A 27,601-nucleotide genomic window follows, 5' to 3' on the forward strand; every position below is an offset into this window, starting at 1 on the left:
AAAACCAAATAAATAAAAAATCAAATAGCCAATATCAGCCACTACAATAGAACTCCAAATATCTCACACAATATTTATTTGTTTACTTAAGTTTATTTATTTAAGTAATCTCTATACCCAACGTGGGCCTTGAGCTCAGGACCCAGAGATCAAGAGTTGCGTGCTCTATCAACTGAGCCAGCCAGGCACCCCATCACACAGATAACTTTTTATTAATACAAACTATGACTGGGGATACCTTCCTTTTTAATATACTGAGACAAATTCAGTTTCATAAAAGCAAGGCTTGTTCTGTTTGGGAAATAGCATTCAATTTGTCATGGCTTGGCAGAGACTCTACCTCATGCAAATAAGACAAAGACAAAACCCTCAATATTCAATGAAAAGAGATCTCCCAAGAGATCTAAAGGCTACAGAGATTATAGCTTTGAAAGGAAGTTTCAAGATTAAGATGTAGTATTTTTTCTGATTTCCGAACCTAAATCTCTTACAGCATCTGTCACACCGTATTACAGTGTTGCGCGGGCATCCCTCCCACGCCACCTTCAGAATGAAGACAGGTCTCAATAGGCAAGCGGTTCAGGTATGCTTACTCAATGAGCACAAATAATAAAAGCCTCACCCCCAAATGAAATATTTCTTTACCTTTGGCATCATATCTTCCATGAATTTCTGCCCTCCAAACCCAGGTTCCACTGTCATAACCAAGGCCATATCTATCTGATTAGCCCATGGTGCCAAATACTCAACTGTAGTTCCCGGTTTGATGGCAAGGCCAACCTGTAACAGAGACAAATTTGCTACAGCACATTAGCAATTATTTCTGTATTATACTATTGTGGCAGATCAGACCCAGTAGAAATACCTTTCTTAAAGAGTAGAACAGACACAAGAAACGGAATGCATAAATTATTCAGACTATAACTACTTTTTAAAAAAGTCAACAAGGCTACCCAAATGTAAATGTTTCTAAAAGGCAGTCATTTTCAGGAAACATGGGTGGAATCTAGAAATCCTGTCTAACAAACAAGTTATACTTAAACTCGGGCTTCTGGGCTGAAGAACAACTGTCCCAGTCTGGTCTTGTGTGCCTATCACTTCCTGTCTTCCACCCAAACTTCCACACTGACAGTGAATAGTAGAAAACATTACTGTCACTGCTGACCTCTCACCTTCATCCCATTCTCCCGAATGTCTTTAATCAAAGCCCCTGGGTTCTCGGTAGCCTCAAGATGAAAGGTGTATTGATTGGCTCCTGCTACAGCCATTGGTTTTACCCACTGTTCCGGCCTGGACACCATCATGTGCATATCTAGAAAGAAAAGACACATCTCCTAAATATTACTGAAAGGAAAATACCTGGCTCAGATTACTGAAGCCAGCCTACCGTTTTTGCTGTTTTGGATAATAAACTATTTGGCATTAAGATAATTCTTAAATAATTACCCTTCTGTATAATTAGAGCTAGCCTCGTTTGATCTTAAAGATAGGGTTTCGGTTAAATTCACAAAAAAACTACAGTTTTCCACACAAGGCATATGGTGCTGTATATGACAACTAAGGACTAGAATTCAGGAAACCTAGGCCCGGGAAATGCTACTCTAAAAAACTTTAAAAAGTCCTATTATCTATGCAGACTTAATTCCTCATTTATAAAATAAGAAAACTAAATTAAATGATTCTACCAATATCTTATGGAGCACTTACTGCACCATTAACTATTCAAGGCCCCAGGGACAGAGCGAAAAACAGACAAAAGCCTCTGCTGACGGGATTACATTCTTAGTGGGGGAGACAAACCATAAAGAAAAGCCGTAAATACAGTACACACTGGGTTGGTAGTTAATACAGCCAGTGTGGCCGGGCGGGGGGGGGGTCAGGGGGAGAATAGATAAGAGGGCACAGGGTGAGGAGACTTGGGACAGAGCTCTGGAGGCCACTGGGCTTTATTCTGAATGAGATTGGGGGGGGGGGAGACACAATGGGCTCTTGAGTGAAGTGACCAGATCTCACTGAGCGGGCCATGGCAGTCACCCAGGGGAGCAAGGCCAATAGCAGTCGCTGAGTCTGGTGAGAAGCGGTGGGCTCCTGGCTCTGCAGCTCGGGCCAGTGGAAGTGGCCAGAGGGGGTGGGGGTGGGTGGGGGCGACAGGAGCCAGGAAAGCGCAGGAGGAAACTGCAAATCTGACCACATCCTAACTGGACAGCTCAAGTCACAGACATGGGCTGGGGAAACAGGGGTGGCCTTCTGTAGGATCCTGACTTAAAACATAAGACCAATTAACGAGAAGGTGGCTTAAAAGAGGCTGAATCAAGAAATGATGCTGTCAAGAAGGAAACTGTAAATATTCCTGTGCCGGATGGATGTGCTAAGAAGAGCTGTGAGTTTGTTTTTTTGCCAGAGGAAGCATATTTCTGATATAGCTGAGCTATAGTGAAAAAATTTCTAGTATTCTAGAACTCAACTAAGACCATAGAATGCAATAAGGCTTTGAAAACTATCAGGAAAAAGAGAATACCGCTTGACAAATGAAGCCAAGGTTAATAACAAAAGTAACAAAAATAAAACCTAGGTGAATAGGTAAAACATTGATAGACTATTTGGTGTTTATTTCTTTGTGTTCTAAACAAAGAAAAATCAATCTGCTTTAAAATATCTGTTTACTCATTCCTGAAATTACCAGACTGCTATGCTGTTCAGTCTCCAGCACGTGGTCCCCACGAGCAGCCCTCAGAGAGCCACCGGTCAGTGAAGCTGCCTGTAGTTATGTACTGAGGTCAGCAGTTCTCAAACATTCGATCAGCAGCCTCCCTTTACACTCTTAAAAATTACTGACCACCCCCCCCACAAAGGGCTGTTGATGTGGGCTGTATTTATCGATATTCAAAATGTATTAGAAATTCAAACTAAGAAATTTTTAAGTGTCTACTTATTAATTCATTTAAAAATAATAAGCACTAATAAATCTGTCACATGTTAATAAAAGAGTGACATTATTTTACACTTTTGCAAGTTCCTACTGTCTGGCTTGACAGAAGACCTCTGTATTCTCACATGTGCTCTGCATTCAGTCTGTTGCAGTATGTTGTTTTATATGAAAAAAAGGGGGGAAAAGTACAGGGAAAAGGGAGGGGTACATTAATAGCCTTTTCAGACCAGTACGGATATTCTTCTATTTCTACCCCAAAACCCAACAACTAGGACTTTTATAAAGGTTAGCTGCAGTGTGGGATCTGTAAACTCTCCCAGGGACCTGCCTGCGCTTTGTCACACTGAAAGTCGCAGGCCTTTCCTAAAACACTTTGAACAGATCTAAGTACCAGTTCACTGAATTACACAGCTTTTCCAAACAGTGACACATTTCATTATATCCTATCAGAAAAATCACACTTATTAAGATCACTACAGATTTTATCGGAAAAGCTGTAAATAAAAAGCTCACGACCTCACAGAGGCAGACACAAGTTTTTCAAAATTCAAATTTTCCCTTGCAAGCTCTAACTTTATCAGTGGAAACAAAAATGAGGTATCTTCCTTGAAGTGACAGGCTAACTTAGTTATTTTAAAGAAAATGTCCGTAAGATCCCTGAGTGGGATAACCATAGTTCGTCTGCCAGTTGTTCATTCAAGTAAAAATAGTGGTAGTGAGAAAGGCCGCCACTCAGTTCACAACTCAGGGTGATGCAAGTGGTTTTCCCCAAGAAAACCATCACCATATGTAGTTCCCACTCTGCACACCCAGTAGTGAAAGACACGCACCCGAGGATCAAGATTTACTGTAATGAATCATCTGCACTGATTCTTCAAGGGTATTTACTATGAACAACAGGGTGACGAAGAGTAACGTAATAACTCCTTGGATAGTTCAATACCATTGCTCTGATTCGGGCCATGCACCAACAGACAAACTCACCACTGCACCCGTACAAATAATGGCAAATAACACTGTCTTACGAAAACAGTGTTCACCTCCTGTTCCATCTGCAAGGGATTCCTGTGGGTCCTTAGACCACACCTGAAGACCGCTGATTTAGGGGATCACAAAACAAAAACAAAACACAAAAACAACAGATTTTCCCTCTCACTTGATTGCTTAATGGTTACTACCACTCAATACTGAGATTGAACAGTTCAGAACTTAAGCAGTTATACATGCAACTTGTGAATTACTTCTTAGAATATACACATGAATCAATTATCCAACCACCACCAAGATCCAAGAATTAAACAAAAAACACACTTCTTAGGTCACAAAACCCAGACATTAAAGGATTGGAGTCCATTCATCTTTATTGTAGACCCACTTCTAGACAGACTGACTAGCGAGCTAATGGCAAATAAATGAAAAACAGAAAGAAAAAGCAGACTCTGTGTCGTTGCGGTCAAAAGGGTTGGTAAGACAGGAGACACAGACAGCAATGAGAAGTGATGCTAGGAGTCCAAATAAGAGAGGAAAAGGAAAAAAAAATTCTTTTAAATCCATACAAAGCCAGATGCGGAGGACTCTGTGGCCACTGAACAGTAGGGGCAAACAAGGTTACTTATTTCATTCACCTCTGATATTCCTAAGACAAATTTATCTTGGAAAATTCATTTTCTAAAATGTAATAAAAAAGTTTAGATCATAAGAGGCTTACATTCCATTATCTGACAATTTCAAAATGGTGAACATGCCAATTGAACACGGTTTCCCTCCTGCTACATAAATTGGTAAGGTACAGGGGCGCCTGGGTGGCTCAGTTGGTTAAGCGACTGCCTTCGGCTCAGGTCATGATCCTGGAGTCCCGGGATCAAGTCCCGCATCGGGCTCCCTGCTCAGCGGGGAGTCTGCTTCTCCCTCTGACCCTCCCCCTGCTCGTGCTCTCTCTATCTCATTCTCTCTCTCAAATAAATAAATAATCTTAAAAAAAAAAAAAAATTGGTAAGGTACATTTTCTTTCGTGCAAAGTCCATGGATCCTAGAAAGAGGCTCTGCCTGAAAGACATTTCTACGAAGACAGCAATGATCCATAGCGGCATTATACAGTACAGTAGTCACTAGACTCACGTGGCCATCGAGAGCCTGCGATATGGTTAATGCCACTGAGAAGCTTCATCTTTCATTTCATTTAATCTGAACTAACTTAAATTTAAATAGCCACATATGGCTAGTGACGACCATATGGGACTGCACAGCTAGAATCCTTCATAAAAATGGTCCACAATCTGCTGGAAAAAAAAAAAAATCTGTTTTATAATTCCAAAAGTTACATAGGAACATATTTATAAAAATTTGTTAAATTTCTTATGTACAAGAGATTTGTCAGGTTAAGCCATTGCTAACTTAGTTAAAAAGAGCAATAACAACATGCGGACTGAATCCATGTTCACAGAAATAACTTCCAGGTCACTGCGTCTTCTTAAAAAGCTTACCTCACCTTATTCTACAATACCACAGTGGAGCATACATAGGCCCCACTTGTAGAAACTCCAATTTGCATGAAATAATTGGTTTCGCTTCTAGACCATAAATCGGCTGATTTATAAATTCATTTAACAATTACACTAAGCTCCAATCTTGTGTGTATGCTTACCTTTAGGAAAACCACAGTAAACAAAGTGGATTAAATTCCTGCTCTAAAGGAGTTTATAGTTAGATAAAAGTAATCTGATTGAAGGAATTTCTAGAAAGAAAATTCAGAAGGTGATAAGGATAACTGGACAAAGGTTAATTTAGGATGGGGTGCTTAGAAAGGCCTCTCTAAGGAAATGCCAAAAATTCAGGGCCAAAAGATAAGGCAGAGCTGGCCAAGTGAACAGTGTTCCAGGCAAGGAGATCAGCGAAAGTGCCAAGGCCCTGAAGCAAGAAAGAGTTTGGCTTATTAAAAGCAGCCAATGAAGCGTCGGCACAGAGAGCAGGGGAAAGGGTTCAAGATGAGATTGGAAGTTGAGAAATCAACCATCTACTTTTCCTTTACTTGAGCAACACGTCTGGCTTCCGACAGCATAATACCCACTTACCAAAGAAAGGGTCCTGGCCTAGCTGCTTTCGGAGGCTTTCTACCACAGGGTGCCCAAAGGTGATGTTGGGAACAAAATGCCTATAAGACAAACAAAATCTTACCTGAAAATGTTTTCAATTCAGTTTCTGTATTTTTCTCAAATGTATTCTCATGGGGGTAAAGGGGATCCTCTGTGATTGCAGTATTTTTCAATGCAATATTTAACATCAACAGTATTAACAATACCAAAACATCTTGGTAATTTCAGTTTTACAAAGCAGGATTTCCTTGATATTTCAACAAATCATAACAACGTCACAAGACTTAACTCTATAATTCATCATCCAACAGGTAAAAATGGAAAGAAGACACAATCAAAACCCAAGTTATGACTTGCCCAAGTCACACACTAGTTAGGAAGTTCTGGACTCCGACACGGGTCTCAAGCCCTCACCTGTCAGAGGCGGCCTGTGGCTACTACTAAACCACCTCGATCACAGGGCACTAAATGACAATTTATTTAACATTTCTTAAAGATTATCAATAAAGAAGCTTGATGTGTATATTAATAACCACCATTTCCAGAGGGCTTACAACATGCCAGGTGTTGTACCTTCTTTCATTTCATCTTCACAACAGCCTTATGAGGGAGATGCTGTTCCATCCCCTAGCTGAAGAGCACAGGATACAGAACTTCCTGAAGTCACCCACTTCATAATCTGTGGAGGCAGGATGCAAATGAGGTCTTCCTGACATCCGACCCAAAGTACTGCACACCATAACGTACTCCAGGTAGTCCTTCTATTGCTAGCTCACTTCAATATGGAACAAAACCCCTCTATACAAGGACCAGCCTGGGTTTTACACAGAAATATGGGAGTTCCTGCTTACCCAGAAAAGTTTACCATCTCATTGGCAAGAGACGGCTACGGCAAGAGACAGAATCCATGACCTACTGGTACAGCTGCTGGTGAGAGCCAACTCCCTCTCCCTCCACATCCAGGTGGCCCGTGTGACTCGTTCTCACCAAAGACTGTGCATTTAAGTGATGGGTGTCACTGCAGAACCCAGGAGGTTAAGAAGTGTTCCTCTTTTGCTCTCACTTTACTTTCCTATCAGTAGAGAAACCCTTAAGGAATGACAGTCACAGGATGGAAGCAAACGATGTCCCTGAATTTCTTCACGGAAGGACATTCACACTCAACTGTGACATGACCAAGAACTACACTTCATAATATTAATCCACTGAACTCTGGGCTTTATTGGTTAAAAGTAGTAGGTATTACCCTATGTGAGGATCGCAAGAAAAGCTAAACAATAACAAGTGGGCAACCTGAGGTAAGTAATATGGCACATTAAAAGAGGAGAAGATCACAAGATTTACAGAACAAATAGAATTTGTAAAGATGGGAAAAGAAATGAAGCAAAGGCAGAAATAGGCACGTTACATTCAAAGAAGGGGAGAGGTGGTGGTGTTCAGCTTGGCGAGCGTGAAAAGAACAGGAGGTGGACTGCGTCACATTAAGGGTATCGAAAGCCAGGCTCAGTGGCTGGACTCCATCCTGTGGTAAATGTGAAGTGAGGTTTTAAAGCCAGAAGCAGCTGGCTCAGTCCGTAGAGCATGTGACTCTCGCCCTTCTCAGAGCTGGGAGTTCGAGCCTCACAGTGTGTGTAGGGATTACTTAAAAAAAAAAAAAAAAAAAAAAGTATTAAAGCAAGAAGCAAATAAAAAATAAAGTGCAAATAATAAAACAGGAAGATGGACTGGGCAGTACATTGGAAGAAAGGAAGTAGGTGTTGGCAAATGGCAGGGAACTGTAAGAATGGAAATGAGGACCGATACACGCGACAGGATTGTTAACTGATTAGATTTGCAGAGCTGAAAAGAGAATAAACCATGATTAAGATCTTAAGCTTAGAGGACAGAATGAGTGCTAATAAAAAATTAAAACTTACATGGGCCAGCCACCATTCTAAACACGTTCCATAAGTTAACTCATTAATACCTCACAACTCTCTGGGGTAGGTACTCCTATCACCTGTATTTTAGAGCCGAGGAAAAGAGGCTCAAGGTCACACAGCCAGTAAGTGCTGGAAGCAGGCATTAAACACAGGCCATCTGGCTCCAAAGTCCAGGCTCTTAACTAATATGCTCACCTGCCCATCTATGATAACAACAAAAAAAGAGAGTTCAGGGGAGGAGGAGGAGAGGTCAGGATTCAGGGCAACTCTGAGAAGGACCGGCTAAGGTGAATGGACGGGTGTGGACACTTGCACTTGCAAACACTGTGGTCCTTGGAGGTTGGGTTTCCAGTATTTAGAAAAGCATTCTACCGTTTACCTCAGAGCAGTGACTGCCTGCGCTACGGATAAGATGCTTATTGTGTTTACTCAGAACTTGGCGGTGAGGATCGGAGAAGCAGACAGTGAGGTTTACTGGATACTATACAACTCTGGAATGAAAGGTTTGGATTTTGCTCATTGTTCTTGTAACCTGCTGCATGGCCTTGGGAGGACTTTTGTTGCCTCAACCTTAGGTTGCCTTTATAATGAAAAGAGACTGTGTCTATTTTCACATCCATCTAAACACACACATCTTGAGAAAATAGGAGAAAAAAAATATATACCTTTACCTTATTGGGAAACAAGAATACAGTATCACTTAAAACTACTCATCCCCAAATTGTAGGACTAAATGCACTGATGATCACTGCAATGCACTGGGTTCACCACAGCCGCTGGAAGAATATAAATCTACCGACGCCCTCAGAAGAAACCAAAGGTTTATGGTTAAGCCGGAACAAAAAAAGGCAACAAAGCCAAGCATGAAGTCAAGGGGTTCTAAATTTGCCTGATAAGAGTAACCTTGGGAGCACTTGTCACAAAAGGATTTACAGGCCCTACTCCAACCCTAGGACACCAAAGAGGACCTGAGAATCTGAATTCTTGACAGATGCCCTGGGAGTTCTTACCAGACCAGCTTGGAAAATACCAAATTATTTCACTCTAATGAAGAGAAATCTCATCAAGGAAGTCTGTTTCATCACTATATTATTCTTTTTTTTCCCCCTTAAAGGTACTTTCTGAAGTCTGCAAAAAAGAAAACACAATAAAAAAGTATCTTTTTTCCCCCAGAGACTTCCTGAGATTAAGCTGTAATTGTTTCCAACACAGGTATACAATTATTTTCTCTCTCATCATGTATCATCATCAACCCTAAATTTTGTTTACAGTTGTCATACAATCGATTTCAGACAGATAAAACCTTTACCAGATCTCCCAACAAGGCTAAGATGGTAAGATGATGATTAAGGTTGATCGAAAACGTAGCAAGACTGTAACCAGAAAACATTTCCCGAGAATCAAGCAACACAATTTCATATGCCTACAGGGGCTGGCAGAAAACATGGAGGAGCAGAACAGGGCAGATGGGGACAGGAGACAAATGAAGAACATCCATTAGCCTAGCTAATGGAGGTTGTGGACCCAGTACAGGCAAATCTTTGGATGTTTGTCAAAGGTCAGCAATCTAGTACTAATGTGACATCTCCCCAGTTTTAAATCCCGGTAACCAATTTAGAAACTGCTTATTTCCTCTCTTCCTACACTTAGGACCAACACACTTCTGGTCCCTGTCATGACAGATGTATATGTTTTCCAATTTTCTAGAGAACTCACTTGTTCTTTTTTTCAAGTATCCAACCATACTAGTGCATGGCCCTCCCCCCGCCCCCAAAATAATCCCAAAACTCGTTCCTGACTTTCAAGATAAAGACATTCAGTTTTAATCAGGAGAGAAACTGGGGGCTTCAGGGAGAAAGGGGAAACAACAGGTGCACCCAAATTGTAATACTGGGGGTTTTTTTTAAAGGGACCAGGAAACAGAAAAGCACGAAGGCAGTACCTGGAGGGAAGGTTAAGTCGTGGTTGGCCACCTTGGAAAAGGGGGTCCAGGCCCCCACTTGCATACACCTGGCCCAGGAAACAAGGCAGCTCAGCCAGCTTTGCCTTTTCTGGCGGGACATCAGGAAGAGGTTGGACCTCCCTGAACTAGTTTCCTCCTTTGCAAAAGGGGAATAAAAAACACCTCTTAGCTCAAAAAGTTGTGAAGGTTAAATGGGAAAGGTTTAAAATGGTGTTTGGAGAATTTAATTTTGTCAAACCAAGAGGTTACTTGGCAAAGGGGGAAAGGAGTCAATAAAAAACAAATACTTTTATCTTAATAAGCTCCGGGTCTGCCATAGGGCTGGGAGGGGACAAAAGTGATTCATTAGAGATCTCTCTATTATGACAGATCCAATCATTCATTCAGCCAATTATAACTAAGCCTGTCACAGTGCTTTACCTGAGGAGGACTGAGGTGAGCCAGAGACCCTGCTTTCAGGGAGTTTACACCATAGGAGAGACATGAAATAACAAAAATAAGTGTATAGTTACTCTTCAAGGAAAAAGAATGTGTTAATCATTCTCTGTAAGCCCCGGTCCCACAGGAGACATTAGTTTCTGAGACAACACAGCTGTTGCCTGCTTCTCATCCTTGCTCCTCCATTTCCTAACTAGGAGACCTCAGACAGGTGACTTAACCTCTCTATGTCCAATTCCCCACTGTCAAATGCTGGTGCCAATAACAGCCTCATAAGGTTGTGTGAATTAAACCACAAAGAGCATCAGAACAGAACTAGTTAAGTGTTCAAAAGTATTAGCTATTACTGTTATCATTAATATTCCTGACCTGTGAACAGAAACAATTTTTTTTCCATTCAGTTACTCAAAGAGGGTACAAGACTTATTTAAAAAACCAAACGGCTTTCCCTGTTAAAAAAGACTACATACATATACATGTAGCCTGCTCTATCCTGAGGTAGGTGTCTCAGACAAAAAATTTGTGTCCCAGACATGAAAATGTAGCCATCTCTGAAGTATACACTCCATTCAGCTACGTGTGAAAGTTCAGAACTTTCCAGAAAAGCAGAATTATGTATATGATAGCACAATAAAAATCAGGTTTTTGTGAGAGATAATATTTACTAATCTTACACACTTAGCCTAGAATTCTTAGTATTCTAAGGTCAAGATTTTGCCATCATCAGTTGGGATACTGATAACGGAATGAGACGCAAAAGGAAAACAACAGATTTAATCAGAGAGAACAAACGAAGACAAAACTCTTGTAACAGGAGTGACATAAAAAAAGGAAGTAACTGACCATCTTTTGTAAATAACACAATTTGCAAATTTGCATGAAGTCACACAGGAATTTTACCTATTTGAAATATATTTTATTTTTCTACCCCAACCCAAAGTAATGGCTGTTATTACTTTAAGGCCAGTTATCAGCAGGGCTCAAAAAACTACTTGGCCAATCCAAGAAAATACAACTTGCAACTCTGTCACAGTGTTGTGTAATCCTGAGAGTCCTACTGTTTTCTCTAGGTTCGTTTCCACATTTTATAGCCAACTTCAAAAAACTAGCATCATCCTGGTTCTGAACAATATTGATTATGTGCTGTAACTACAGTGCTTAAAAATTACTTACAAAAAAACTGACCTCCCTGAAGAGCAGGGTGCCTGAAGAGAAAATAAACAGGAAAATCAAAATTCGAACAATGATACAACAACTAACAGTTACAGAGAATTTACTGTAGGTCAGGCACTGTATACTTATCGTGTTAGCTCCTTTCGTGTTAGCTCCTTTCATCTTCCAAAGTTGCCTAAGCGGTAGGTTCTATTATTACTCCCATTTTTCACATAATGAAACTGAAGCTCAATGAGGTTAAGTAGCTTGTCCCGGGTGACCCATCAAATGGCAGAACTCGGGCAATCTCACTACAGGTGCCAAGCTCTTCATCGTTATAGAAACCTTTCTCCCCAGCTTTGCCACTAACTAGCTATATGAGCTTGGGCAAGTCATACCTATCCCCTTGGGCCTCAGTTTCTCTTAACTGAAAATGAGAGACGTATCCTTAGAGGTTTACGATTGCGACCGGGTCCCAGGTGCTAGGAGACCACACGTTACGTGGGGGGAGGGGAGGTGGAGGTTTGGGACGCAGTCGCAGCCCAGCATTCGGCCTCGGGTTCGCTCCAGGAAGGGCCTTCATTCAGGACCCTCACCCCAGTCCCTTTTTCAGTACCGCGTTTAGAGTGAGGCGCTCTGCCGTACAGGGACGCCGTGCACCCAATAGGCACTCAATAAAGGTGCGCCGAGCCCGCCCCGCGCGGCAACCCTGACCCGAGCCCCGAGGAGTTACCCGTCCATTACATCCAGGTGCAAATAATCGGCCCCAGAGTCCAGCATCCGGAGGCACTCAGCCCCTAAACTGGCCAAATCGCTGTTAAGGATGGACGGGCCAATCTTGCAGCCAGACGCCATGGTGCTGGTTCCCAAGAGCAAGTTACCCACGAGTCCCCCGGTAAGACGAAAGTGTCGCCCCGATTGGCCGCGCAGTTTTAGCCCCTTCCCGGTAGAGTCTTCCGGACTCTACCGGAAGCAGCTGCCCGGGGGGAGGAAGTTCCGCCTCCCCGGGGGCGGGCTGTCTGCCCAGGGGCTTTGGGGCGGGGCCTCGCCTGCAGGCCCATTCTTCTTTCCCTTGACCTTCCTTCTGGAAATGAGCCTTTTAGGTTTCTCAGTCTTAGCAGGATTCGAGGAGTTTTTTAATTTTTTGCTTTACATCCCCTGCAGTTCCCTTTCCTCAGCTCTTGTCCTCACTCCACTTTTTGCTTCCCAATTGTTTGCATCTGTGCTGCTTTCCTCTCCTCTTGGGCTCTTGTGCTTGCCTTTAAAAAACAAAACGAAGGGGCGCCTGGGTGGCTCAGTAGGTTAAGCGTCTGCCTTCTGCCGAGGGCATGATCCCAGGATCAAGCCCCGAGTTGGGCTCCCTGCTCAGTGAGGAGTTGGCTTCTCCCTCTGCACCACCCCCACCCCGCCCCACGGGTTGTGCTCTCTGGCTCACTCTCTCTAATAAATAAAATCCTTTCTTCTCATCTCTGTCTCCTTGAACTCCTCTGAAGAGGTGAAGGAGTCAGATTTAGGGCAGAGTCCTCTCTCTTCCAGATACGAACTGGGTAACGTGGCAGTCACTTCCCCCTGCCTCCTAATTCTCATCTCTAAGGATCTTCCCAGTCTTTAGGATTGTTGTAAGGATTAGATAAGTGAATCCAGGTAAGGAAACCAGCACATGATATCTGGTGCTCAGTACAGAATGTGGTGGTTATTATTATTACTATTCTCCTTCTGGGCTTCCGGCCCTCATCCTTACCTTCTGTTTTTCCCTCTCAGTAATGTTCGGTGACAAGTTGTAATACATTTATTTACTATTCAGACAGTCTGAAAGAGGGTAAGAGTGTTCCTCTGCTAAATGTGCCTAGGGTCATTGAGTCAGGACCAGATGAAATAAAATCACGTGAGGGAAAAAAAAAAAAGGATTTAGCAAGCGCATAGCTTAGATGGTAGGGAATGGACACTTTGTACTCTACACCAAAGACAACTGGTGCTAACTTGGACTGCATCGTGGTTCCAGCCACATTCAGAGGGCAACCAGCTCCTTCACATTCCTCCTGGGAAATCTACCAGTTATTCCAGTGGGTCACAATCCAGGCAGAGAAATCAAGCTGGGTTACCCAGTTTCCCAAGTTGCCCACTCTGCTTTATTTTGAAGGATATTGGTGGAAAGCTTGAGTAAAATGGTGCTCAGCTGGAGCTGGAGGGAAGAATTGGAGGTGTCTAACTGAAGGGTGACCGCAAGCCAGACTGTGGGAGTTGAGAAAAGACCTCAAGGCACACGCCAGGGATGCAAAATGAACATTTTTCTGAATGAGTTAACGTATTCCCTATGTCCGGAAATGAGAAATGAAATTTAATCAGGCATCTTAAATATTTTTAGCTTTATTTTATTATATGTGCATATTCAAACACAGAGGTCTTAATATCTTTCATAAATATCTTTCATAAACATTTCAGTATTTATTCATATGCATTTTTTTCCATGCTCTTTGGTCATTCATAACAGACTTCAAAGTCATCTGAGGGAAGTTGGCTGTGTAATCAATCTTTTGTTTTTACCTATAAAATGGCTAATAAAGGATTTTCATCCTGCAGTCACAGTGACTATTGAAAAATATTATGGAGGTACATTGATCTGTAATGCTAAATGATCCTGAAATAATATAAGTAAATTTGTCTTAAGCTTTTCCAAATACATTCTGCCCTTGTTTTTATTGTCCTGAGTGTCAAACCAAACTTTGTTTCTGAAATGCCGCAGTTGAGACCCACTAAAGTAAATGAGGAAGTGGGACTTTCTACTCACTGCCAAGACAAGGCCATGGAATTGGGAGGGTGAGGTCATAGGGCAACAGCATAACTTGGTGTGATAGCAGCAAATTCCAGAGACTTCATAAAGTATCCTGTATAACTTGAGGAAGGGTATTTAGTTTGCATTTTGGACTGTAATTCCATTTCTCACCCTTTTTTCCTTGTTGGTCCCTATAAACACCCTAGTCTCATCATAGATGGTCTTAGAGCTAGATAGCAGAGTGAAGAATGTTCTTCATTGACTAAAAGGACAGATACTAAAGAAGGGAGGAAGGGCGCCTGGGTGGCTCAGTCAGTTAAGCACCTGCCTTCGGCTCAGATCATGATCCCAGGGCCCTGGGATCAAGTCCCATGTCTGGCTCCCTGCTCTGCAGGGAGTCGGCTTCTCCCTCTGCCTCTCCCCCGACTCGTTCTCTCAATCTTTCTCTCTCAAATAAAGAAGGGGGGAGATGTCACCCTGCCTACCGTGCTCTTGCAGGCTTGAAAGAGAAAACAGTTATTCCCAGCCTGTGCAACAGGCCCTAACCAGACACCCAAACACCACACATATATATATATATTTTTTTTCCTTCACCATTGTCATGCCCAGTTATGCCTTTTGATACTGTGGTTCTCAGTGACTTGTCCTGATGCACTCATTAACTCAGTTTCCTTTTCGGAAAAATCAAATAACTTATCTAATAGAATTATAAAACCAGCAAATACTGAAAAATGAAAGTAAAATATTTTGCTATAGAAAATGCCATATCCGGGATTTGAACTGCTTTAATTGAATCCAAGTGGTCTAAATCTACACCCACTATAACGGATGATACATGTGTATTCTGAGGTCTCTCAAAAGATAATTTCAGAAGAAGCAACCTCTTGGTTGAGTCCAATTTTTTATACATGGGAAGTAGGTGCCTGTTTTGATTTTCCTTTAAACAAGATAAATATCATTAAGCATCATAGCTTAAGAAATAATCTAGTATGACTAATCTGTATTTATCATATATAATAATTTTTAGTCATATACTCAATAATATTTTGATTACAAAAACTGTTAATTATCCTGAACTTTTTCTGATCTTCCCCAACTGTTTTTTTTAAAATAATTATTCTTTCAAACTCCAGGTAACAGTACTCCTGAGAATACATCTTGAGACAATCTTATGCACATACATATAAATACTTTATCAATTACACATAAACATTCAACACATTACATTCAACACATTTAAGGGCACCTTAAATGCAACAGATGCACACATCTGCAAAACCTCAGTAGTCCTGGTATGAAAACATTCCCACTCTGTAAGGCCCTGTTTCTCAGAGTGGAGGCTTTTTTGCAAGGTACAACGATACTTAGCTTATTAAAAAAGTTTCTAACAGACTTCCATAACACTAGAGTGAAGGAGTCAGGCTGAAAGACGGACATGCCAGGATCATCCTGTTCAAAACAGCCCAAGACTTTTTAAGTACATATAAAGGTATTTAGAATCCTCAGATACGCAACAATCTTCTTTGACCCCTTTACTTTTTAAACATTGGATACAATTATACGTGGAGAATTTGGATCAAGAATCAAAAAACTGGACCAAAGTGCACACATATATAGAGACTCATATAGCCCAGACACCTGGAATTACCAAACATAAGGCCTCTAACACTAATTGAGCAGCATAATTTTTAACAGGCAAAATACATCAGCTTAGAAAGAATCATCAAACCACTTTATATGTGTATTTCTACACTTGAGAATTAATTCAACATTAAGTAAATGTTCTGAAAATTTTGTAAAACATTGAAAGAGGCCATATACCCCCTCTATTTTCTCAAGTTTTAGATTTGAAATTTTTCATTTTGTCCATTATCTTTAACTCGCAGATGTCTTTAATTCTCTTAGTAAATGGGACCCAAACCCCAAATTCTATTTGAAAGTATAAATCACAACCTAAGCAATGCCTACTTAATAAGCAAATCTAACAGAAAAAAATAATTTCCCTTTGTGATTTGGGTGACTTTAGCAGGTCTCCTCTCTCTATTAACATACTTTTCATAGCCAATGTAGTTGAAGTTAAAGCATACAGAATGTTTTTTCAATTCATTGCAGTGTAATCAAAATCTGTAACTTCAACTGGAGGACTAGAAAAATGCACACACACGCACACACACACGTGCACACACACACCCCACACCAATTTAGGTACATATATGAGTTTTTATATGTTTAGTAGTTATGTAACAGTTTTCTAATGTAAACTGTTAAAATTTTGAAATTCAGTTTTGAACTATATGATGCCAAGCCCTGTTACAGGATCAGTAACACACTAGATATGGCCTCATGAGCCTTCTAAGTTTTATGCTTTTCTTGAAGTAAGTGAACTTCAAGTTAAAGTAAAATACACAAGCTCACTGTGTCTATGAAGAGATTGCTCACTTTATAATTTTTCCTCATAAACGTAGATGTCTAAAGGATCATAGGAAAATTGTTAATGTTGAGAAAAAGTTATTTTATTGAACCAATTCTAACAATAACCTTAATATCTGAAAATATGCCCTCAAGGGCAGGCACAGGATACTGTAATCACATCTTCCAATATCTCTTAATCTTGGCATTGATGTGGTCATGGCTAGAGTAGGAATACGATCTCTTTCTAGCTATTATATTTACATTTAGTTTATATCATAGTATAGGCTGTTTAGGTTCTTAATTCAAAATTATGTCTGATAATTTTTTGAATATTTTCCCTCTAATGTGGTTGTGAAATGGAATGATCTTAGGGCTTTAGCATTTTGATTTACAACATGCAAGGTAAATGACGGTTGAAAAATAAATATTGAAAAATCCAGAGCTTTAAAAATAGTACTTTTTTCTTCTTCTTGTAAATGGCTGTATTGTTGATCAAAGCAAAAATGGCTGCAGCCTTATTTATTAGTCTTCTCAAACTAATATTTTCCTTATTGATTATTTTTATGTAAATTGCTACTCATACAGCCACCTGATTTAATATTTTTGAAACTATAAAAATAAACATTTGCATGAGATGTATAATGTGAGTAATCTCAAAAATTGCATTCTCTTTTTAGAACATATTATTTGTTAATATTCCTAGGTAAGCAGCTCCATAGTAGTATATATTTTTAACTGCTCGAGGCTTCTTGAATCATAAATAATGTGCAGTGAAATGGCTCTTTCCTCTTATTCTTCCCTGGTTTTTATGGTCTTCACACAACCAAATTATCTTAGCCATTGATTTTTTTTAAAGATGTTTATGAAACAACGTGCGCATTAGCAGCAAAATCTACTGAGATTTGTGTCACCCGTTGGATGTAAAGTGCTGTGTTTTCATCTTTTCCAAGCAAAAGTATTCACCTTTTAGGAAAGCGATCCCTCCCACATCTTGTCTACACCTGCCACTTTTAACAAGATACGGAATTAAACATGAGACTCGTCTAGGTCTCCGTCAGTCTCCCCCAGCTCAGTGGGCATCAGAGTGAACTGGCTGGACAGCAGGGGGTTCTCCATGCCGTGTTCCTCACTGATGTGAAGGATAGTGTCTCCGTGCTGTAGGAGGATGGATGTCTCAAGGCCTGTGAATTCATCAGGGTCTGAGAGCTGCGTAGAGAGGGGGCCGTGTGCTGGAGCACCTTGCACTTCTGCATCCTCTCTCTTTTCTCCTTCTTCAGCGGGGAGAGGCTCACTCTGTCATCAAAAGGATCAGAACATCATGGAAATCAGGAGAGGTGTGAGGAAAGAGGATCAAAAATGTCACTGTCTACCTGAAGCTGGACAAGGACACTGGCCAGTCCCAGCTCTAGCTTTTGCCATATGTGAGCTCTTATATGGACCCTTTCACCCTCGCAAGCCTGTTTCCTAACCTGCAGCATGAGTGTATTTTTTTGCCCTGCTTACCCTGTAGACTGTGAGGATAACGAGATGGTGGTGTTACGAGGCTTGTTAACCATTCAACACTCTACAAACGTATGCAGTATTATTGTCCCTTAGCTTTCTCTAAATGACACTGGGAAGGACATGGGGCCTAAGGGGATTCATTTATAAAAATTCAAAGAAGAAAAAAAAAAATCAAAACCACAAGAAAAAGTCAAAACGATGAGGAAAAAGTTCAGAATATTGAGTTCCTCTCATCTCAGAGGACACAGACAGCTATTTACAGGCTTCTAGACCGGTACCTTTATTTTCCTTTCAAATTGAACTATCTTTCAACCAGGTATCGTATCATGGTTTTCAATGGTTATTTTAGTTGTGAAATATTTTCTCTTGGGTTTCTCATAACAAAGAATCCCAAGATTTCTCTTATTCCTTCTTAAATAGATGTATTACTGCCCACATACTTTATATGGATGTTCTTGTCCATGACGACAGGATTGTTGTCTGTCTGGGTAACAAAATGTTACAGACTCAGACTTCCATTATACGAAATAAATGTGCATATCCACGTTGTTCCTAGACACAAGTGTGCAGGGGGCAAGCCTCTCCTGTTTCTTTAGAGCCCTCACCTGCCTTGGAGACAGGCTGTGAAGATCAGCAACTACAATGGCAGGGGAAGATGTGAGGACTGGTTTGCCCATTCCTTCCGGCTTCTTAGATGGGGCTGGACTGCAGCCTTGTGGCTGGCCTGTGGTGGGAAGTGTTTCTGGTGGGGCAGCGGCTGGCTCCGGCTGAGCCTCGATGAAGGTCACAGAACGTTTCTGATCCGCTGTGGGTCAGAAGTACAGCAGTAAATAGGGAAAAAATATATTGTCAAGTGCTTAATAATTAGCTTTAACCAGTGTTTCCTAGCTTTTCTTTGTAAAGACACTGCTGGCTTATTAATAAATAAGAGCATATTTGACTATTATGTACATGTTTTGATTTCACCTCCTTATAAAGAGAACTTGGGTAGAAAAAATCATTTTTACATAAATGGCTTAAAACAAGATTTCCATAGAGCATTAGGTAAACTTGGTCACCGCTCATAACAGCTACCAACAAGACTTAAAAGTCCCTATCATTCATCATTTCTTTGTCTTCAGTAAGACATAACAAACTCAGTTCCTAGCTTGGGTAAAGAAAACACAACCTTCGAGAATCAAATCTCATAGCATTTGTGGTTTACCTTGGACTCTTCCATTTCCCTAGACTTATGGGGAAAGGATAGGGAAGGAAAGGTGAAAAGAAGGAAAGGCACTAAAGTGCTCTGGGAAACTTCTTCCTTTATCCTGAGCAGGAGCTCGGGGTCTGCAGACCTTCCTGACCGAGTTGCATGACATTGAGTCAACGGTATAGTCGGAAGGGACAAGGAGGCCTCACCAGATGGCTTCGTTTTAGGTTGAATACTCCTGCGAGTGGTTGACAGCCGAGCCCCGTGGCGGTTTTTGGGTTCAGTCTGCGTCTTCTGACGTGACAGTAGAGGACGTCTTAGCTAAAGAGAATAGGCAGAAGAAAGCTGGCAAGAGGGTTCTAACTGCCTGGGAGGAAACTCTGTGCTCAGAGGATTCTATGATGTATTCTTTCCTTTATGGGTTTCTGTGGATGCTTGTACTTGTAGCCGATAAACTTCTTTCTGCATACGGAACGACTGAGTATTTGAATCTGGCATCCCCTTTAACCAATTCTATCTCCCAATTATTAGTTCTTTACCTATCCCAAGGACATTAATTAATATAATTTAAAATAGTCAATGTGACAATTTCAGGATACATAACTAATAAGTATTGCTTGTTGATCAGCCTTTGCTCATCTAGAAGTTGTAGTTAAACACATGCTAATTCTCAATGGGAGGCTGGTGAAAAAATTTCAGTTGCTGAGAAAGTGTCTGGTATACAAATGCTGGGAAGCTCCAATCAAAGCGACTGTACAAAGGCTCATTTAAATTTGTATGTAGAGAGTAAAGGGACCCCACCTGAGGAAATCTGTAAAGATGGTCTTTACTTTGATTTTGGTTTTAACCTGAATCATTAATTGTGAAATGAGGAAGAAAGGACAACTGGGTCTGTGCCTCTATATAGAAACAGGCCTTACATCAACTTCATAACAAATATTCCTTGCTCAGTAAGTTTGGTTGGGAAAGAAGGTTTCTGAACAGGGGACGAAGAGAAGTATAGACCTGCTTATGAGCCTAGGAATCAGCTTTACCAATAAGAAGATTCAAAGCTAAAATAGAAGCTAAAAACTCTCTGCTTGCTTTTAAAGTTGCTCTTGGACTGCTTATTTCAGGCGGGGAGAAGGCCAAATAGGATCTCCATATACTTGGGCATTACAGATTAACTAGAGCTTCCATTTCATAGGATGACTCTCCTGCCCTTTCCAGGTCTGCTTACCTGCCTCAGGCCCCTCTTCCTCCCCAGCGGCTGCTGAATGAGGAGGTTCTGTTGGCCAGGTTCACTCTGGACACTTGGCACCCTGTCAAGCATCAACAGTGTTAGCGGACCTGGGAGAGAGTACAGATGACCATCCTCTGCTGGGTGTTAACCAAAGCCACTTCTATGAAACAGTCACTTCAAAGATACCATTATCTTTGAAGGAAGGTTGGGAAAGTATCCCTGGGATGGGAGATTTCAAGGGTTTGGGAGGGAGGACGAGGCCTCGTAGCCCCAAGCTGCCAAAATTGAGATTTTGATTTTAGTCACTGATGCCATATCTATCATTCAGCAAAATATTGGTTCGATCACACCCCTCGTTTGGAAGCCACCAAAAGCTTAAAGATGTCACATTCTAATCTCAATTTTTTTTTTTTCCAAGGGGAAGGGAAAAGGTGGTGACAAACAAACACAACAACTCTATCACATGGACGGGAACACCTTTGTTAAAATTTCAGTTTAAATGAAAATAAGATGGACAGATATCAAACACATCAGACACAGAATCCATTTGGGTGAAGGGGCACATTCAACACATGTTTGCAGCCTGAAGTCTCTGTGACTACTGAGTAAATGAATAGTCACATGGGTAGACAATTAAATGCTTTTTAAGAAAAGATTTTAGATTTAAAAGGCCGGCAAAATAATCAAGCTATCAGAAGAACTCAGAAACTTAATTGAATAGCTGCACTCAAGCATATTGTGCAATTTATAAAAACAACAACCTGCTCCCCCCAAATTTACTGTGTATGTGTGTATTTTATATGCAAAAATGACTCCTGACAGTGCTTGCTACTTCAATGTAGGGTGAGGCTGAAAATACTGTCATGGGCCCATGATCCATTTTCATTCTGCATGCATGTATAATAGGTATTTATAATGGGAATGGCGGTGAAAAAAAAAGAAATGTTTTGTGCCCCAGAGAACATTGTAATCCTGTGTATGATGCCAATGTGCTTATTTGGTTAATGGACAATTGATTTCTGCTTTGCCTTTGCAAAAGGAGAGTCATCTACAAATGGTTTTTAGAGTAAAATATTCCACAGAGGAATCCAGAGTCAGCAACTGTCCAGGAAAAAGAAAGACTATATTCATTCATTTCCATTAAAAAAAGAGAGAGAGAGCTATTTAAAATATCTAGCTGCAGTTGTAGAGAAAGAAATTGGTGGCAAGATAGACAATCAGATGTTTCCCCTGTTATGTTAACAATTGGTTAACCCTCACTTGGGTGATAGTCATGTCTGTCATTTTTTAAAAGTCTTACTCGTATTTCCACTAGAAGAAAATCAACGATTCCCAAATGGAGTTTCTCAACGTTTTTATGAAATAAGGATGTCATTTTATCATAATTATACCATTTGGGGTACACAGTACAAAATACCATAAAGAGTCCCCAAAACAGATACTTTTTAAACTTTCTTGTTCTCCTTAATGTCAAGTTCAAAAGATCAATATACATTATTTTTATACATATGTGACCTTTCTAGGAAGATGGAAAAATATTCAAAGGAACAATGCAATAAATTCTGATAAGCAATCCAGACTATGTTGCTGGCATGTTTGAAGTGACATCTCCTTATTAATTATACATTTTAACATGTGCCTTAAATTGGAAAGAATATTTGATCACCATATGCACAGAAGTAGAAACAAGTTTCTCCCAAATACCAAGCAAAGCTTTCTTTGGGATGGTTTCTTCATTGACATCTAAATGTTACCTCAGTTCCCTTGGCCGTAAAGGGAGGTTAATACTTACCACCTACCTCCCATTAAGGTCGAGAAAAGAAGTTAGTTGATGTAAAATGGTTTGGACATGAAAAGGGATGTATATAGCATGCTTCTTTGTTTTACATTTGATATTTGTAATGAGTTTATTGCTTCTAGAACACTAAAAGGAAGTGGGTTATAAAATGTTTTGAAAATAATTGGGCAGAGAAAATGAAATTGAGGCAGTCCACTTGTCTCGTTTTTATTCAATAACCGGAGATTGTGAGAAAAAAATGGTGCAAGAAAAGAAATACATGTTACTCAGGGAGTGTTAAATGTCAAAGCATAATGGTAGTTTCATGATGATTATTCCAAGAGAGGATCATAAGCACCAAAATTTTCTCTATGGATAGAGAGGCTTATATCTAAGAAATGAATCAAGTTTACAGCTTCAGTAATTAGCTGATCTATGTAAATGATACAGTATTTCATCAGTGGAATGCACATATCGAAGATGAAATTATAGAACATGTCCCTGGAAATAGTAGATCCCAGCTAAGACATTATATTCTCCCTAAAAGAGATGTACTGGGGACATCAAAGTCTGGCTTAACTGGGTGCAGCTGGGACCCATTCATCGACAGCCAGAGAAGTTAATAATGGAAGTAATTTATGCAGAACACATTACTTTCTCTCGGGTCTATATCAAATTGCATAGAAAAAGTAGTTTCAAATTCTCTCCGAGTCATGCACTATTTTAGTCACCTGTAGGATTTATGATCTGTGACCATAAGAATGTACAGTACTAAAACCAACCGGGAGAAGACCAAGGTGTTTGCCCTAAGCGCCTCTCTCAAGAAAACTGGTTTCTTGAAAATGTTAATCTTGAGAATGAGAAATGGCCGATTTTCCACGCTTTCACAAAATAATAGGTTAAAACAATAAAGATAAAAGGAAATAAAACATTCTCAATTGAAACTAAAATTATCCTTTGTATTTTGGAGTCACTGAAGAACATCACTATGGCAGACCATATAATGATCTAGATTTTAGGGAAGTACATGCACTCAGGGCCTGGCAGAATTTTGACTCAACTGTCTACGAAAAACAAAAACACCTTACTCAAAATGCAAAGAAGTAATTTATAAGCTAGCGAAGTTCAGACAATGTTAGGAGAACAATTCTGGCACAAATTACCTCTTTTCTCCTGTTTCAGCCTGAGGGCCCGGAGTGTAGTGTACAAATATGTATGCAACTCCTAAATGAAATATATACCTAACGGAACTTCTTAAAATATAGGATACGTGAATGAGGGGACATTCAGTAATGTAATAAAAACATAATACGTAAAAATGTAATAATAATTCATATTATTCATTTAAATTACCAAAAAATGTGTAGACTGAGACATAGATATATTTCATAAATAAAAAATTTAAGTGGAAGCACTAGGTAAGACTAGTGCATGGAAAATGAATTAGTATTTTCATTGCCTCTACCTGTGCTTTTAGTTTCAATTTTAGTATCGTTAGAGAAATCTAGAGGTGGAATACAAGACACAAAGCATAGCCATTGACCCTGAGTGACTGTCTTGTGATAGGAATGCATAAAGCCAGCGCCAAAGGAGCCATAAAGCATTCATAGAGAACAGGGAAATAAACAAGAGACAAAATTCTACTTTTCCCTTTCCCAATAAAAGATCATTGTTTAAAATTTACTTAGCCTCCACAATGTCAGGGAGCAACATTTCCTGTCCCTTTAGAAGTCCTTCTAGCTGGACTAAGAATCAAATTAACATGAGACAGACTAACAGGAGAAAATCAAATTTTATAGGTTTAAGTATGGAGAATCCACATAGACATGGAAATTCCAAAGACGGTCAGGCAAAATGAGGTCTCTATGTCATTCTGAACTAAGAAGAAGGGGTTTGGGGCAGGGATTTCAGAAGAAAGGAAGGCACTTTGCAGGGTGATAGGAAGAGCCGGTTTTTGGTAATTAGATGTTTGCCCTACCATACAGATGGGTCACTCAGATAAAATTGATCTCTGCTAATAACCCTTATTCTGGGAAAGACCCCCAATGTAGAGTCTGCTGTGTGGTTAAGAGAAGGACAAAAGTTTCTCTCGATGCCACAGGGTCTCAAGTGCCTTCAGCTCAAAATAATGCACATGCCAAAATGGCGCAATCTGGGGAGTCTGTCCTGACCCCCTTCAACAACATCCAGAAAATGTAAGCTAAATGCCACAGAATTTAGAGATGAGTGGCTGGAATCAGAGTAAAAAGGGAGGATAATCTGGATCTCAGATAGCCAGTAAGAACTGAGGCAGCACGGGCAAAGGTCATATCTGTGTATCACAACACACATTTTCTTAGCCGTTCACTCTCAGTTACACGAGAAAGGTTTAAATATTTTTCTAAGTACTTGGAGAGTACTTGCCAAATTTTCATACTTTGGAAGAATGGATGATCATGATATGGGCTCTGCTAAATAGGTTATATTTATTTTGTCTCACCCAGGCTACATAGTCTTGTTCAAACTTGAGCCACATTCTTTTTTTTCACTGGGATTAAAATTACCCTTCAGAATCAAATAGCATTTTAATCTCTTTTTAAAAAATTAGAATTGATTGTCAGTTCATGCCTTCCAAAGTATTCTAGCGTGTCCAAACAAAATCTGATCTTCAAGTATAAACATCCAGGCTAAGTGCTTGAAAAACTTCTGTATGTCTAACTCTTCTGGAGAAAACATGATGGACAGTGTGTGTATTTGGGGGCAGGTACAGGGAGGGAATATCTATAGTGAGTTTCTATGCCTCTAAGAGTAATATTCTCAACAGAAGGGAATGGGATACTATTTTAATGTATTAGTTTCCAAAAGAAAGAATTTTTGCTCCATAGCATAGTGCTTCTAACAGGCTGATACCTCTTATGATGAATATTTAAAAGAAACCAGATAGCACAGTTTTAAAAGAAGAATCCTGGAAGAAATTTTCAAAAGGTCTGCATAATTTTTATTGGTTTCTATCTATTCATCAGGTCACCCTAGTTATTCTGGTCTCTTCCTCATTTATCCCTCAGGCCAACTTGTCCCACTGACCTAAAATAAATGCTCTTTCAAAAGCAAATCTCCAGAAAATTTGCCAAAATGTGGGGGTTAAGGGAGAAGCAGGGTGTATTATTTTCCTTTGGGCATGCTTCCTGGTATTCTTTTTTTTTTTTTTTTTTTTTTTTTTGTACGTAGGCTCCACACCCAGCATGGAGCCCAACGCTGGGCTTGAACTCACGACCCTGAGATGAAGACCTGAGCTGAGATCAAGAGTCGGACTCTTAACCAACTGAGCCACCCAGGCACCTGCTTCCTGGTTTTCTTTAAGGTTTGGAGCCAGATTTTCCTTAGGACTACTTTGGATGTATTTTAGGTCCTGAGTGTTTGGGTGTGTGCTAAATATAATTGCCATGGTTAATCCCTACTGCTTCTTTAGGACCTGAAGAGTCTGCAACATAAAGAAGTTTCATGCCAAAAATAAGAATGACTGGAAACCAAATATAAATAAGTGCATATCCTATTTTATAAACCCACCTCTTAGTAAATATCAAAAGTTCCTCTCCTCCAAAGAGAACTTGGTGACATGATGGAGTTCAAGAAATACGGCTTGCAGGGTCTGGCAAAGGTGGAGGTGCTACTGGCTGGTGGGATTCCTCTGCATTAATAGGATTATTTAGAATCCAAGTGAACACCTCATCCTCTGTTTCTTTAATGACCACCACGGAGTGTGGGTGGCTAATACCCAGAACTAAAACATGCCAGTTATAGGAACAACAGATCAACAACAGTTGGTCTAAAACAGTATCCAAAGTCCTGACATGACTGACTAATTCAGTTGTAGATAAAAGCTACAGTTTTGGCTCTGAAACAGTCTCACATAGCAAGAACTTTGGGTTTATTCCCACTGGTGCTGGACCCAGGGCAGACTGGTTCCAATAACTCCAAGTTCAGCAATTTGAACCCTGAACCTGCCAGAGATGGCCAAATCCTTTAGAAAGTTTATAAAAATCAACTCAAATTCCTGCCTTCCCTCACCAAACCTGGACTAGTATTTACTCAACAAGAGTAGAATTTGGCCTAATTAGAAGAGCCCTGGGACAAAGTCGGCCGAATGGAAATCTGGTTTAATCCTTTCCACTCTCCAAGGGCCACTGAAGTTCTCTTCTATGCGAGGTGCACCTGTCTCCCATGTAATTTTAAGCATCAAACAAATGCATTCTTTGAAAGTAGTGGTCAAGGTGCTAGACTTGGTTCTGATCTCTTCAAACTCTGTGAACAATGAATGGAAACCATCTCATTCGACCTCGCCCCCACAGCTCTTGATAATGGACTTGAGTCTGCACTCTGCAGCACTGCACTTCCACATTTACCATCAATAAGAGACTGATCTGTCAAGGCAAGGGCTCGCAAACACAAATGAATGCCATGATTTATGGGTGTAGTAAAAAAAAAAAATGATACACCCAATGATGGACTAAATTTCCCATTTTCAATTGCTGAAGAAAATGTGAAATCTGGACAAGATGCAAAGAAAACAAAGAATATCCTATCACTGGAATGGCCTCTCAACATTTCCTCATCTTTGTGTTAAAGCAATAAACACGTTGTATTGTCCTCACTATATAACGCAAACCTGGAAGGGGATGTTTTCTCTTGAGATGGAACTAAGGCACTGCTCGAATGAACAAGAAGCATCACCCCTAATGAGGATTAGTTGAGAGGTGTGAATCAACAGCACAAGACTATTAGGAATGTTTGATGTGGTTTATCTGAGTGTTAAAGGTGCAGTCCCCCTTTCTGATGCCTTAAACCAATAGCCAAGGTATCTTATTGTCTGCATCATAAGACTTCTCTTACTTACCAAGAAATGTTTGTGTCTGACATTTCATGGCAAGTTTGGGAGTCCTCTTTGTGCTAGGACAGACGTTCTTTTTATCTGTGTTGTTTGAACAAGCTACTCTAATAGCCTGCCGCATAGCATGCATCAAAGAGAGGGAATTATAGAAATTGTATCGACATCGCTACTCTTATTATAGCAGCATTGTTTGTTTTCTTACCATCCATGCTATGAACTAAAAGACCTGTCTGGATTTAATAAGGGGCTTCTTGATGATGGGGAGTTGTATTAAAAGGCTTCTGAAAAACAATTCTTAAGGGCTATCAGTGTGGGAGGGAATGACTGGATGGGGTAAAATTAACATTTAGCATATCAAACGT

The 27,601-nt window shown here is 40.3% G+C and overlaps 2 protein-coding genes across 14 annotated transcripts in view; both read right to left on the bottom strand.

The window, feature by feature from the left end:
• Nucleotides 1–12,473, bottom strand: part of RPE (ribulose-5-phosphate-3-epimerase) — a 19,880-nt gene extending 7,407 nt beyond the window's left edge. The window contains exons 1-5 of one of the 2 annotated variants that reach the window (XM_081813721.1): nt 12,241–12,473; nt 11,518–11,549; nt 6,001–6,080; nt 1,173–1,312; nt 71–780 (exon numbers count right to left, since the gene is read on the bottom strand). In XM_081813721.1, the coding sequence (XP_081669847.1) occupies nt 619–780; nt 1,173–1,312; nt 6,001–6,080; nt 11,518–11,549; nt 12,241–12,351 (525 nt within the window). In that variant the 5' untranslated portion in view covers nt 12,352–12,473 and the 3' untranslated portion in view covers nt 71–618. Of the gene's footprint in view, nt 1–70; nt 781–1,172; nt 1,313–6,000; nt 6,081–11,517; nt 11,550–12,229 lie in introns of those variants that run through there. The other variant, XM_081813722.1, reaches the window with a different exon arrangement.
• A 1,379-nt stretch (nt 12,474–13,852) lies between these two features.
• The window catches only part of UNC80 (unc-80 subunit of NALCN channel complex), a 223,590-nt gene continuing 209,841 nt past the window's right edge, over nt 13,853–27,601 (bottom strand). For all 12 annotated transcript variants that reach the window (XM_081813703.1, XM_081813705.1, XM_081813699.1 and 9 more), the window contains 4 exons: nt 20,593–20,674; nt 19,583–19,694; nt 18,790–18,989; nt 13,853–17,974 (listed from right to left, as the gene is read on the bottom strand). In XM_081813703.1, coding sequence (XP_081669829.1) covers nt 17,708–17,974; nt 18,790–18,989; nt 19,583–19,694; nt 20,593–20,674 — 661 coding nt within the window. In that variant the 3' untranslated portion in view covers nt 13,853–17,707. The remainder of the gene's footprint in view (nt 17,975–18,789; nt 18,990–19,582; nt 19,695–20,592; nt 20,675–27,601) is intronic.

This window comes from Leptonychotes weddellii, chromosome 3, assembly GCF_054177405.1.
Source record: "Leptonychotes weddellii isolate Sample4059 chromosome 3, ASM5417740v2, whole genome shotgun sequence".
Classification (NCBI taxonomy): Eukaryota; Metazoa; Chordata; class Mammalia; order Carnivora; family Phocidae; genus Leptonychotes; species Leptonychotes weddellii.